This window comes from Mustela nigripes, chromosome 4 (assembly GCF_022355385.1).
Source record: "Mustela nigripes isolate SB6536 chromosome 4, MUSNIG.SB6536, whole genome shotgun sequence".
NCBI lineage: Eukaryota > Metazoa > Chordata > Mammalia > Carnivora > Mustelidae > Mustela > Mustela nigripes.
Window position 1 is genome coordinate 34,847,736 of NC_081560.1, and position 13,127 is coordinate 34,860,862.

General features: G+C 33.9%; 1 protein-coding gene across 6 annotated transcripts in view; it reads right to left on the minus strand.

Annotated features, from left to right (window-relative positions):
• The window catches only part of FOXP2 (forkhead box P2), a 544,670-nt gene that overhangs the window by 143,870 nt on the left and 387,673 nt on the right, over window positions 1-13,127 (minus strand). For 5 of the 6 annotated variants that reach the window (XM_059396538.1, XM_059396537.1, XM_059396536.1 and 2 more), the window contains exon 5: window positions 9,058-9,147. In XM_059396538.1, coding sequence (XP_059252521.1) covers window positions 9,058-9,147 — 90 coding nt within the window. Of the gene's footprint in view, window positions 1-5,416; window positions 5,472-9,057; window positions 9,148-13,127 lie in introns of those variants that run through there. The other variant, XM_059396539.1, reaches the window with a different exon arrangement.

Sequence of the window (13,127 nt, forward strand, 5' to 3'; positions counted from 1 at the left end):
AGATATGGACCCTCAACTCTATGGGCAAATAATCTTCGACAAAACAGGAAAAAATATACAGTGGAAAAAAGACAGTCTCTTCAATAAATGGTGCTGGGAAAACTGGGCAGCTATATGTAGAAGAATGAAACTCGACCATTCTCTTACACCGTACACAAAGATAAACTCCAAATGGATAAAAGACCTCAAGGTGAGACAGGAATCCATCAGAATCCTAGAGGAGAACATAGGCAGTAATCTCTTTGATATCAGCCACAGCAACTTCTTTCAAGATATGCCTCTACTGAACTTCTAATAGGGTCTTTTCATTCCTAAGACACTGCCCTCTTGTGCATGCTTAAAAACATTCCAGGCAACTTTTGCTCTGAAAAGAGTACTCCAGGTCATTTATTAATGTCCCTGAGATTTAAAATTAAGGAGGAGGAAATGTTAACAGTAATATCCAGTGCTTCTTTCAATTCTTCACATAAAATAGCAGCAAGTAAGGTGGGGAAACTTGTTTGTTTGCTTTGGATTCTTTCTCAAATAGGCTAGAGTGCAAGATCGAGCACAGTGGATTCTCAAAGTTCACAGAGGCTGAGGATTGGCCTGATTATTTTGAGACAACCAAGTTGCAAGGTTTCAGGCGTTATACTTCTATAATTTGTCAGGCCATGAAAGTGAACCAAGCATGCTGGGAGAAGGCGGATGCAGTCAGTAAGATTGCTGACTTCTCACCAACACAAACTAACCCCTTCACTCCCATGGATTCTTCTATCATGAATGTAGTTTTGCTGTTCTCTACCTGTTATCATTGATGGAGGACAGCCTGTGATGTTAAAAAAAAAAAAAAGAAGAAGAAGTTTCTTCTTTAAAAAATGATATTAGTCAAGAGGTAAACTTTATTGAAAGCTGGAAGCTGTTAACTTATGCTATACTCAGCAGATGACAATGGTAGCCTGATTCAGAATAAGAACAGGATTTGGAAGGAAGCCTACAGAGATCTCTCCATGTTTTCTAACTGGGAATTTCTTGAATTTTAGGGTTCATGAAGATCTCAGGATGCATACCTCGAGAATGTCAAGGGTCTACTATAATTAGTTCTCATGAGTGGTTTCTTCCTTATCTAATCAGAGATATAATTTTTATCTTAAAAAATCTACTACACTATAGCAATTTATTAATATTTATTAAGTGCCTTTGGGAAAAGTAACTTAGTGCCCAACCATAATTTAACTTAAAATGCGTTAGATTCTTATAATGAGCTTATATGATTTTCTTATTAAGGTAGGGTGACTTAAATATTTTTGAAAGAACAATTCATTATACTTCTGTTTGATCATTTCAAAATGCTGTACTTCCAAATTCAGCATTATTTAAATAATCATAATCAGCACAACTTGAGATCTCCATGAAAAAATGGCCATTTAATATAACTATCCCAAGCAATTCTAGTTTGAATATTCATCTTCCAATGAGTTTTCTGGAAAATCTGACAAAAGGATTTAAGGAATGATGGCAACCATTCAGATGGTGATTTTTTTTTAATATTTTATTTATTTATTTAACAGAGAGATCACAAATAGGCAGAGAGGCAGGCAGAGAGAGAGGGGTAAGCAGGCTCCACGCCGAGGAGAGAGCCCGATGTGGGGCTCCATCCAAGGACCCTGAGATCATGACCTGAGCCGAAGGCAGAGGCTTTAACCCACTGAGCCACCCAGGCGCCCCCAGATGGTGATTTTTAAAGAGCCACCTGTAAGTGTTATCAGTAACAGGAGAATGCTAGCACTCAACAAAATACCCCAGGGTTCTAAGGAGCCCAGATATTCAGGAGCAGAGCTCCTTTCATACTAAAACTACAACTTAAAAAAGCAAGATGGAAACTTTTCTTGGGGCAAGATAGGAACTAAATATCAGATACTGGATTGTAAGAAGCAGCACAGTTTTCCTATTTTGTTGGTTAAGATGATATGCTGGAATATCTTTTAGGATCAAGATAGAATTAAGTAATTACAGGCATTTAAAATTCCTCTTTTCTCAATCTGTGACTGAAGGGATAGAGATTAAGCAAACTGGAAAAGATTACATGATGAGAGAAAAGAACAGGATGAGAAAGGAAGAAAGAGTATAGTAGAAAAGGTGAAGGTAGCAGAGAAATTTTAAGAAAACCAATTGGAAATGTAGAATGCAGGATGATAGAAACATGAATAGAATCCATTGAGAAAACACAAGGAATCTTAAATGTAAGTGAATTTCAAAATAATTTCACTTTTTGTCTTTAATCATGTATTCACACTGTTCACTTTGTCATTCAATTTAGTTTGTACACGACCTCCAAACATCTTAAGATAAAATTCACAGCCTAAGTCTTAAATCCTATGTAGAGCTCCCTTAACAATATTAATGTTCTACTTCTTCCTTCCTCTCACTTTAGTTAAGATGGAGAAGTCAAGGGAATATGTTCTTAGAATCCTAGTGGATTACACAATGAAACACGTGCTTGGGTAGGTAAGAAAAGAGAAAATTTAACCTCCTGGAAAGCAGTTTTCTTCCAGATTTAATTTATGGGAACTCAGTATTAGATATGCAATACACATTTACTTATGCAATTAAAGACACACAGAAATCTGAGAAATAAAAGTACATTTACGAATTCTCAATTTTCTACTTAACATTAACATTATAGTACATCCCTCCCCCTTCATTATTGATCACCTTAGTACTGCAGATCCTAAGAGTTACTGGTGAATGACAAAGAAAGAAGGAGATTAAAAATCACCAATGTTGCAACTCAACATTGTATGTATGAAAATGGTCATCCCCATGAACATTGCTTGTTATGGTTAACAAGCTCCATCTTTTAAAACCTGCTCTGTTCCTTGACCTTCCTTGATATATTAAATGCTAATTTGTTTCTTCCTTTCCCCCTCCCCCCCTTTTCTTTTTACTTCTTGCTCTAAAAAATGTGGATATTACTGAGCTCCTCTTGGTAAATCATCTTTCCCAGAAACCTTCACTTTCATGTATTTATCTATCACTTCTGGATTATTTCACAAATATTTGTTTCTGGCTATAACCTCTCTGGCAAGTTGTAATTTTCTAAATGTTTGCTATTTCAACTTACTTTTCTTGCCATTACCTCAAACTCAACATGTCTAAGGCCCAATTCATCATCTGCCTATCGAAACAATTATTTAAAAGTTTATCCTTATTTCAGCTTCCTCTCAATTCCCCTCCCCCCAAACATTCTCCAAATGCTCCACTGTCGAATACATGATTAAAGACAAAGATCTCCACTGTAGATCTTCACAAAACATTGCTCTGATCATATCACTAGCGTATCAAAAGACTTTCAGGTCCCGGCTACCTAAACCATACAGGACATACTTGTTAGCTTGGCATTTAGGGCTCATAGCATTTATACAAGTATTTATTGAGCTCTATTATTCACCAGGCATCATTAGGCACCAGAGATGAGCAGGACATTCATAGTACCTGCTGTCATGGAGCTCAGTGTCTGGTAGGAAAGATAAATATTAAAATGTAAGTTTATGTGTGGCAAGTGTGAAATATGGATGCTTTGGGGGTCTCTAGAAGGGAGAGATACTTGAGTAGTACCTAAAACATTCACTGCTGCTTTCCTATAAATTAGGCATATGTAGTGAATAGTGAAAATTATGACCAAACAAAAGTGACCATATTATAGAATATGTGTAACTTTGGATTAAATATCAATTTTCTAGAGCTTATCATAGTGGGAATTACTTATTAACTCATTATAAGTGCAAGGATTTACACTAGTTACTTTATATAATATTCTTTTTAGTCTTCATAACAATCTTGCAAGATAGGTATCCTTATTCCGTTTCTAGAGATGAGGTAAAAGCCTCCAAGAGATGGACTTCAAGGACTCTACCCAAAGTCCTACTAACTGATTAAAAGCAAGGTGAGCTTCAGACTCAAAACACATGTTCTTTCTCCTATATGCCACGATTAGATCATACAGAATTTTCCACATAATGATACTTAGCAGTGATAGACTGGACATCCTAGAGCCTCTTCCACAGGGTGTCAGCCTTGAGCAGCTGGCTACAGGTGGCAACATCACAATATTTTGGGAAACGTTTTGTTCTATAACATTCTTGTAAAACTACCTATTTCATGCTGCCTTTTACGAAATGTTCTCTACTGTAATGGGAAAATCAGAACTATACAAAGCATAATCAGTCCTTGTGAATAGTTTTTAAGTTAAACTTTTAAAAATTTATAATTTATGATATCAAAACAATGTATTAGAGATACCGCTTAACTTTTTGATACACAGGAAATATGAATAACAAAAAAGGTAAAAAACTACTATTAAATTTTCTGCATCACAGTACATTGCCCTACTTAAACCATACTGCCAATTTCTTTATTATGTTACTTTCAGTATTTGAAACAAAACATGTTTTAGCTTCTAATTCTTACATACTAGAAATCAGAAATTACATTGAAGAGGAAATATTCAATAGTATTCTTTACCAATGTATGCATGAACTTTTATAATTTCTTAAACATATTTATCAATGTCTAATTTTAGACCTACAATTAGTATTTTCTCCTAGGATATATATTTCATTATTCATATTTTATATCTTATTCTTTGATTTTTTTCCTAGAACATGAAATTTTAGAAGTGCTGATCAATTTACTGCAGAATTTGTTTTGTCAGCAGATGTTAATTTTAGCATTTTGAACTGAAGAAGTAGAGAAAGATAGAAATTTGCTAAATTGTATCATATCACAACATATTTTAATGTAGATTATCAAAGTAAATACATAGGTAAAATAATTCTTCGTGTAGTTTATATTTCTCCTAAAATTAATTTATAAAACTAGTTCAAGGCATTAAACAGAACAAAGTTTCCCCAGATAATGATAAATGGTACTTGCACAGTGGTTTCCATGTATAGGGGATTTAATACTTTGATTCCAAAACATTATTTTTGGCTATGGTAGGTTAATTAAAACGTGTTTTGTAACTGAAAACAAACAAACAATCATACTCCTTAACTCTTAAGTTAAAACCCAGCAAGAAACAGCTATTCCTGAAAAATTAAGATGCCTATAACTTACTTGAAAAAAAAAATAAATCTCTAAGCACAGATTGTAATATTTTGCTGATCAGTTCCCCTAAGGCCTTTATTTTAAAAAATGTTGAGTGGCTTCCTTAAACTTATGTAACTAGTTTGTGGCAGAGTCAGAATAAGACCCCTAAGTTTAATTTACTTTTGCTTTTTATTCTTTCAATCTTCAACTATTTAACACATTTATTTTTAAAAAGTTTAATTACCTATTAGAAAAGAGAACCTTAGATTTTTAACCTACAATGAAGGAAGTGATTACAGTACTATATACTAATATTCATCTAAGATAGCAAAGCAATGTCATTTACCTTAAATTTACGTCTCTGCTCTGCACAGCTGTTGAAGAACCACAAGTCTGTCTCATGGCTGTAAATGTAACAAGAACAATAATGCGACCAATTTTCATACCTAAACTAAATTAAGTAGATTTGTCATAGGCTAGAAAACTGATAATGTATTTTACAAAAAAATTTTAAAATTTACAGACTATGGAAGTGTGCATGTGTGCATATGCATATGCAAACGTGTGTCTCTGTGTACATGTGTGTTATTAAATAGAGTAGAAGCAATTTAATCTGGAAATTAGTTTCATGAAATTGAAAGCATTACTTATTCTCTTTGGCTAACTTTTCTTTTTACGGACCACTATGGGGATACCAAGCTTAGGAAGTGTTAGGAATAGATATTAATAAGTATCAGAAATCAAGATAAGAGCTTGATTTCAAGATAAGTTATAGTATGTACAAAGTAAACATGTAAAGAAGAAACATCTGGTGATGTTTAGGTTGATATCACCTCCCATTTGCATCACAATCTTTATATATTCTTCATCAATATGTCATTAATCAATGTACCTACTGATTGAACCTATTCAACTGGTGTTTTATGTAATGAACAGAAAATGTAAACATGTTTCAAATACATATATTCAGATACCTGTACATGAAAGTGAAATTACTATACAATTGATACTCAAGCTTGTCAGATGTGATTTTTTCTTTCCATTTTTGTATCAGATAGGCTAATACCTATGCCATCTGTAGCACAAAACCCTGAAAAAATGTAAATGAGAAAGTAATAAATAAATACTAGTCCGCTAGAAATAGACTCTTTACCATGTCACACTTCAAATCTGGCTACCTCTTCTCAACATTTAAAAGAAATCAGTTGAGTGTAACAAGACTTAATATTGTTCTTGTGACTTGAGCCATCAAAACAGATTTTTAAAAAATTGTATTTTTTCAAACTTTATGAAATAGTTCTCCATCAAAACTATATTTTAAAACAAAAAGCACATACTCTCCTTCGGTCCTTCAAAAACGTGGTATGCCTGAAAAAGCACAAATCACCATGATCTATTATCAGCACCAAATACCTAGCCTTTGCAACTGCAGATTTTGAAACATGTTCAATTATCTTTATGAATTTTAAGAAATAATCTACACCAACTCTATTTTCAAAGATTGGTTAAACTCTTAGTGAAGCAGAAAAAGAACCAGACTGTGAGAAAATCATAAAAGTTTTAAAGTGTTAATTTCATACTAAATGGTTAAAATTTTTAACAAAAATATTCAACCCGTTTTTTTAACATAAGTGGTAATAGTGCATGCAACTCACATTAAATAGCATTTGCGGATGCAAGGATAAGCATTTCCTAATATCCTCATTTAACAGCATATGTAAACTAGTATAAAATGCTATTAGGTTTTAAACACAGTCCCAGTAATGTTTATAGTTGCTAAACTTAACAAATATCAAATACTATGAAATACTAAAACTTTAGGCTCACATTATATTAATAGCAGTGTAAACTTTAGTAAACAGCTAAGTCTCATTCACTATTTCTAACTTCTCATTCATAAAAACCTAGGACATTTTGGCATTAGACCTGATTAAAATACAAGATAATGAAAACATGCTATAGTTTTAGAATTTATACAATGGTGATATGTTAATATTAATATGCATCATAAAACACTAAATATAAGTGACACAAGAAAAGTCTTTGTAGTAATGTTTAGCACCTGAAATTGTTAAAAGGTATTTAAATTCCTTTCAATCACCCTTTCACAATACGAATAACATCTGGTACATGAGCAACAATTTCTGATTTTAAAGTCATTAATATTCCTACATTATATGTATTTTATGTATTATCTAAGAAAAGTATGTATATTTTAGTTAAAGAAAGTATCAAATCTTGCCCTCCAATACAATAACAACCCCCCCCCCCAAAAAAGACAAAAAAAGAAAGAAAAACTAAAGCCCAACCATTCTTTCCAGAGATGCCCTGGTAACCAGCAATAAAGAAACTTCTACTGGACTTAGCTTTGGGGAGGAAGGAAGAACTACTTTGTCTACTTTGTCAGAGACATGTTAAAACAGAAGTAGGACAATATGAATGTAGACTTTTTCCAAAAGTCGAAACAATAAACTCCTACCTTTGGCTTATGCAGCCAGCATCTAAGCCCCCTTTGCTATCCCAACAACAGTGCAAAATCTCCCTCTGAAGCCACAGTGAGGGAAACATTTCATGTGCTATCTTCTGTGACTTCTATGTAAATTTTTCTCTGTCATGCAAATGTATGGAGAGGCTGTCCTGGAATTAGACAATTCCAATGGAAAGACTCCAATCACTGGCATTACTTGGGGAGAGATGATGGTGAGGAAAGTGTGTCCCCATAAAATTACTGATTAGTTTAAACAAAAGAGTGTGACATTTATTAAAAAAAAAAAAAAAAAAAAAAGAATCTGAAACTCAGGCTGTTTCAATACAACTTTTGCAACCATGGCAGATGTTTGAACTTTAGACTACTGGAACACATCCCCTTTCCACAAATCCTCCTTCTTCCCTCCCACCTCCCACAAATGGGTTTGTACCCAAGAATACATAGTCTCATCTCAAATTTGTCTTGGGACCAAAAATTTAATCCAGTTTTCACATAATAAGTAGTTTCTGGATTGTGTAGATCAGTAGCCTGTAATTCTGTCATACATACTAAGCTTTAGGAGGCCATCTTATATAAGACTTAGTTACTAACCTCTAGGAGTACACCTGAAAATGAAAATAGACAGCTAGGCCATTAAAAAAAAAAAATCCAAGATTATTTTGGTAAAATAAAGAAACAAGAAAGACCTTACTTTTTTTCAAACTAAGCTTGCCTTATTAGAAATGTACATAGCACATGATGCAGGAAAAAACATTGCTTATCTTTCAACAGAGCTTATAAACATTTTGAAAGATGTTCTCTGTAACCTCAGATTCTACCTTCCAAACATTTAATAATTACACACTAAAAATGTTTCTTCCCCCCAAACAACGTCCTAAGTACTCTGGGTAAGATTATATAAAACAATGGTTATATTACGTAACAAAAAGTTACTTTAAAGGACATACATACTATCAGTTTCACAGGACAAACATAGTGAATAAGGACAACAAACTCCAGAATGTGTTTTTATAACTGTAGCAACAGCAATAACTCCTTGGCAAACTCAAATAGTTTTTTTGGCAACTCTGGAGGTTTTCTGCATTTGTCACTTGGATACAACTGCGGAGGGTTGTCTAAGATTGCTTTGTCTCCTTCCATGCCATCTTACTATGGCTTTGCTTTTAAAGAAATTTCACATTTTACTTTAACTTGTTTGTGAATAAAATTCTGTTAAAATCCCACAAGTGAGTCTTATACAAAACTTCTCAAGCCTACGTTTACCAAACGTGCTTTTTTATATAATTTTTATAATAAGTGGCCTTGTAGACTTCTGAAATCTATGGGAATAGAAATTTTGTTTTCCTTTCAAGAAGATAAAATGAGCTCTCTCTTTGAATTAAAATTACTGACATACAAATGTAAAAATTTTCTGAATATAGACAACTGGGTCTGCACATTTGTTATCATTATGAGCATCTTTTAAAATAAGATCCCAAGGACAAGAATGCTTTACTAACCTGCAGTGGTCTCTGTTTATCACTGCTCTTAGGAGATTTCAATCCACTTGTTTGCTGCTGTAAGAGAAGTTGTCTTGCTGCTTGGAGAGCCTAGAAGTAAAAAGGGAGCAATATCTAAATACTTTGTTGACAGGTAAATTGATTATCAATAACTGATTATTGCTTAGTTAATAGTAAAATGCTTCAATGTATGAGAACCCCTTTCCCATCCTCCTTTCTAGAAAGAATTATCAAGGATCTTCTAATGTGAAATAAAAATTCCACATATCACACATATACAACTTTACTTAAAGTCATGGTGATACATGTAATCCTGCAGGAAATAAAGTTAATTTGTTTAAAGTGCTTAAAGAGGAAAAAATCATAAACTGCATCAATAACCTCATTTCCACAAGGAACTTGTCTTTGAGTGTTCAACTAAAATGCCCACTCCCTTTTAAATTATCATTCAATTTGCATTTTCATATTACAATTTTGAAGCAAAAGCAGTAGACTTCAAGTGTTACCGGAAGCTGTAATTAAATTTGACAAATCAACATCAGATTATCTTGAAAGTGAATTAATAAGGATTTTCACTAAAGATTAAAAACACTTTTTTTTTGTACTTACAATTCAAGGGGAAACCTCTCCTTTGACAAAATAAAGTGCAGTTTTAATGCCAAATAAAATTGAGTGGTTTTCATTTGCATTCTTAGCAAAATCAGAGAACAAAGAAATTACCACTCAACCAATCAGGTTTGTTTCTATGTGTGACAGAATACCAATCAAAATAGAAGATGTTTTCATTTATTTTTATGTTTTCTTTTTCCCCATTCAGGAAAATAAAACTTAACATAAGAAATTAATGTAAGCGTTTCTTTTACAGGAGGAGGGACAGCTTGATGAGTGTATTATATAAACTTATATAAAATGAATGCCATAAAAAACACATATTGAGATGTTTTAAAAGCAGTCGTGTAAACTAAAGGGAAAAAAAACTTTTTAACAGCTTCTACTTTGCAAACTCGTTTTTTTCTCTCAATAACTGAGTTCAATGAACACTAAAGATGAAATTTTTCAGCATATATGACTAAAATAAATCATTGCCCTCTTCTGTTTTTCAGTGTTTTAGAATACGAGGTAAATCCTTCACGATGGGAGAAATATCTTAGATCAATATTCTACTATAATAATTGAGATTCCAAGCTGATAAAAAGTACAATTTTGATTGGAATCAATGATCTGGTTTTTAAGAGAGTTTCTAGTATCCATGACAACAGTTGCTTTGACAAGATGTGCATATGGCATTACACTGCCAGCTGGTGTGAACAATGTTTGAACTACTGCATTGAGATGCTGCGCAAACAGAAAAAGTTGCCACGTCTTAACCCTCAGGGAAGGCAGTCATCCCCTGATCAATTATGAAAAGACAGAGAGAGGGCTGCTACAGTCTGGCTCCAAGCAAGTTTTCTGAGAAGGCAGGCAGACATAGAAACCAGAGTAAACACACTGAAGGCACTAGCACCGTCCCCTAACAACACTGATTTGTCTTCCCGGAGCAGGATCTGGCATAGTTTGTAAAGCACACTTCTTACACTGGGAGACACACTCACTCACAGCAATCTTTTGTGTTTTTTTTTTTTTTCAATTTTTCAAGTAATTAACAACCCAAGAGTTTCTAAGGATGACACATTCCAGTGAACACAGGCAATTTTATTAGAAAGTTCACTTTGAAAAAAAAAAAAAAAGGAAGACCAAATAAAAAATTCCACAAATACTTTAGTGTCGCAAAACTTAGTTTAAAATATTTCAGTTACTATTCTAAATAATACTGCTCTCCTTTTTTACTTGCAACCTATGAAATAACTCCAAATGACATTTTTCAAGTGGAAATTACTATAGGGTGACAGGCTGTGTTGTGTCTATGTGAAACTCTCAAAAAAAAATCAGTCATCTATTTTCACCTTCGATGCCAAAATTCACTCAAATTTTGCCTAATTTTTTTCACAAGATTGTTTTTTTCCCCTTTGAGTTCATTAGTTTATTTTGTGTACATGGAGCCTTAGTTAGTTTATATTTAATTCTGTAACCATTTATTATTCTTAAAGGACTCTAATGAGCAGATTCAGATTCAGTTCTGAATCTTGAAATCATGAATGGCTGGAACTGAAAGCACTCTTAGAAATCATCTCCTCTGATGCTCTCAGTTTAGCAAATGAGAATAATGAGATCTAGAGTATCAAGTGTTTTGTTCAAGGTCTCCTGCTTCCAGGCCAGAGTGCCATACTGTTTCTGTCCCATCAAAGAAACCATTAGATGACAATGAGTAAAACTCTAGTAAAGGAGACACACGGCACCATGATGAATTATTTTCACCTGCAAAGAGAATATCCATCTATCAAAACCTAAAGGAAAAGCTACAATATAATCTTTCTATGTTTGAATTTGTAAGTGTTTTTGACTGGAACAACTACCACTGAACGTACATTGTTTTTGTGGCTAAGTGTTCCTGCCGTCTTTGACTTGGGTTTCGCCATGTACTCTACCAATACCTGATGGAACTCTACTAAACTCTTCTAACACTCTGATCATCTGATCAGTTATCACAAACAAACTGAAAATTCTAGAGCTAGACACAAGCCTTACCAATTGTTTAGCCTAGGCTTCAAATCCCATAGACAAGTAACTGAAGAAGCAATATGATAATAATTTGATTAAAGTCCAAAGCAGTAGCACAGTTTGGTCAAAATTTCAGGCTCTTGTCCCCCAAGCCTAGGGACCTATTCATTTTATCACCCTGCATGATGTTCATTTGGCTCAACCTAAACAAGTAATCCAATGGAATATGTAACACCCAGTGGCTATAGATAAACACTGGAAAATTAGATCTATTAGATCTGCAGCTCACAAAAATTTCACTGGACAAAAGCATGCATGTACAGTGTTTCTAAAGGAGTAGTAATTATAATGGAGTATGACCAATGGCCAGTTAAAGTTTTAAAGTACCCTGGTTTCCATATACATTTAGAGAAATCTTTAAAAATAGTCCAGGATCACCTTCAATACAAATTCTTATGAAAAAGGACCACTTGCCTATCTCAGCATTCTTTAAGTAGCAGTGGAGACTGCAGTAGTAAACATAGAGGTGGGAAGACAAAAAAACAACTCCATGAGATCAGGATGATTTAAAACTCTCAGGCAGGAATCTTTGGCAGTTTGTGTTCTCACTACAGGCATCACGTGGCATTTTTTTTTTTTTTAAAGATTTTATTTATTTATTTGACAGACAGAGATCACAAGTAGGCAGAGAGGCAGGCAGAGAGAGAGGGGGAAGCAGGCTCCCCGCTGAGCAGAGAGCCCGATGTGGGGCTCAATCCCAGGACCCTGGGATCATGACCTGAGCCGAAGGCAGAGGCTTTAACCCACTGAGCCACCCAGGCGCCCCACGTGGCATTTTTTATCCCCAGTATTCTGGATACCATTTTAGGACTGAATTTCAATAAACAATTGCTCAGAGATGTTTGGTTCATCTTTGTAATTTATTATTGTAGCGATGCAAAAGATGAAAGATTATGAGAAAGGTACTTTCATCAATAGAAGGTGTTAGGTGTCAAATTACATAAAATATTAATTTGAAAATCACTTGCCCACTTCAATTGGTAAATAGACAAGATAAATTCCAGGGCCAGGCATTAAGTTCTATGAGCTGTTTATATGGTCACACTCTGCAAAAACAAAACAAAACAGGAAAAAAAAAAACTTGGAACAAAAGGCAAGAGATGTTTACAAAATCTCCTTTAATACTGACTGAGTGTGATTCTGGTGAACAACAAGAAAGAGGTTTCTAAGGCAGCCAAACCATATTTAGTTTCCAAAAACACATTTGTTTTGAATTAAGAGTGCACTTTACTTAATGAAGTGATCTAATTTTAGTAAAGTTAAAAAAAAATTAAGGTAGGACATTTTAAAAATTGGAATCAGATTAAAATATCTTGAAAAGATGAATAAAAATCTTTCTAATAGATTAAAGATACACTTTTTATTAGGCTGCAGAGGTGTATGGGAATGTGCAAGTTTTGGGAACTCAGTGC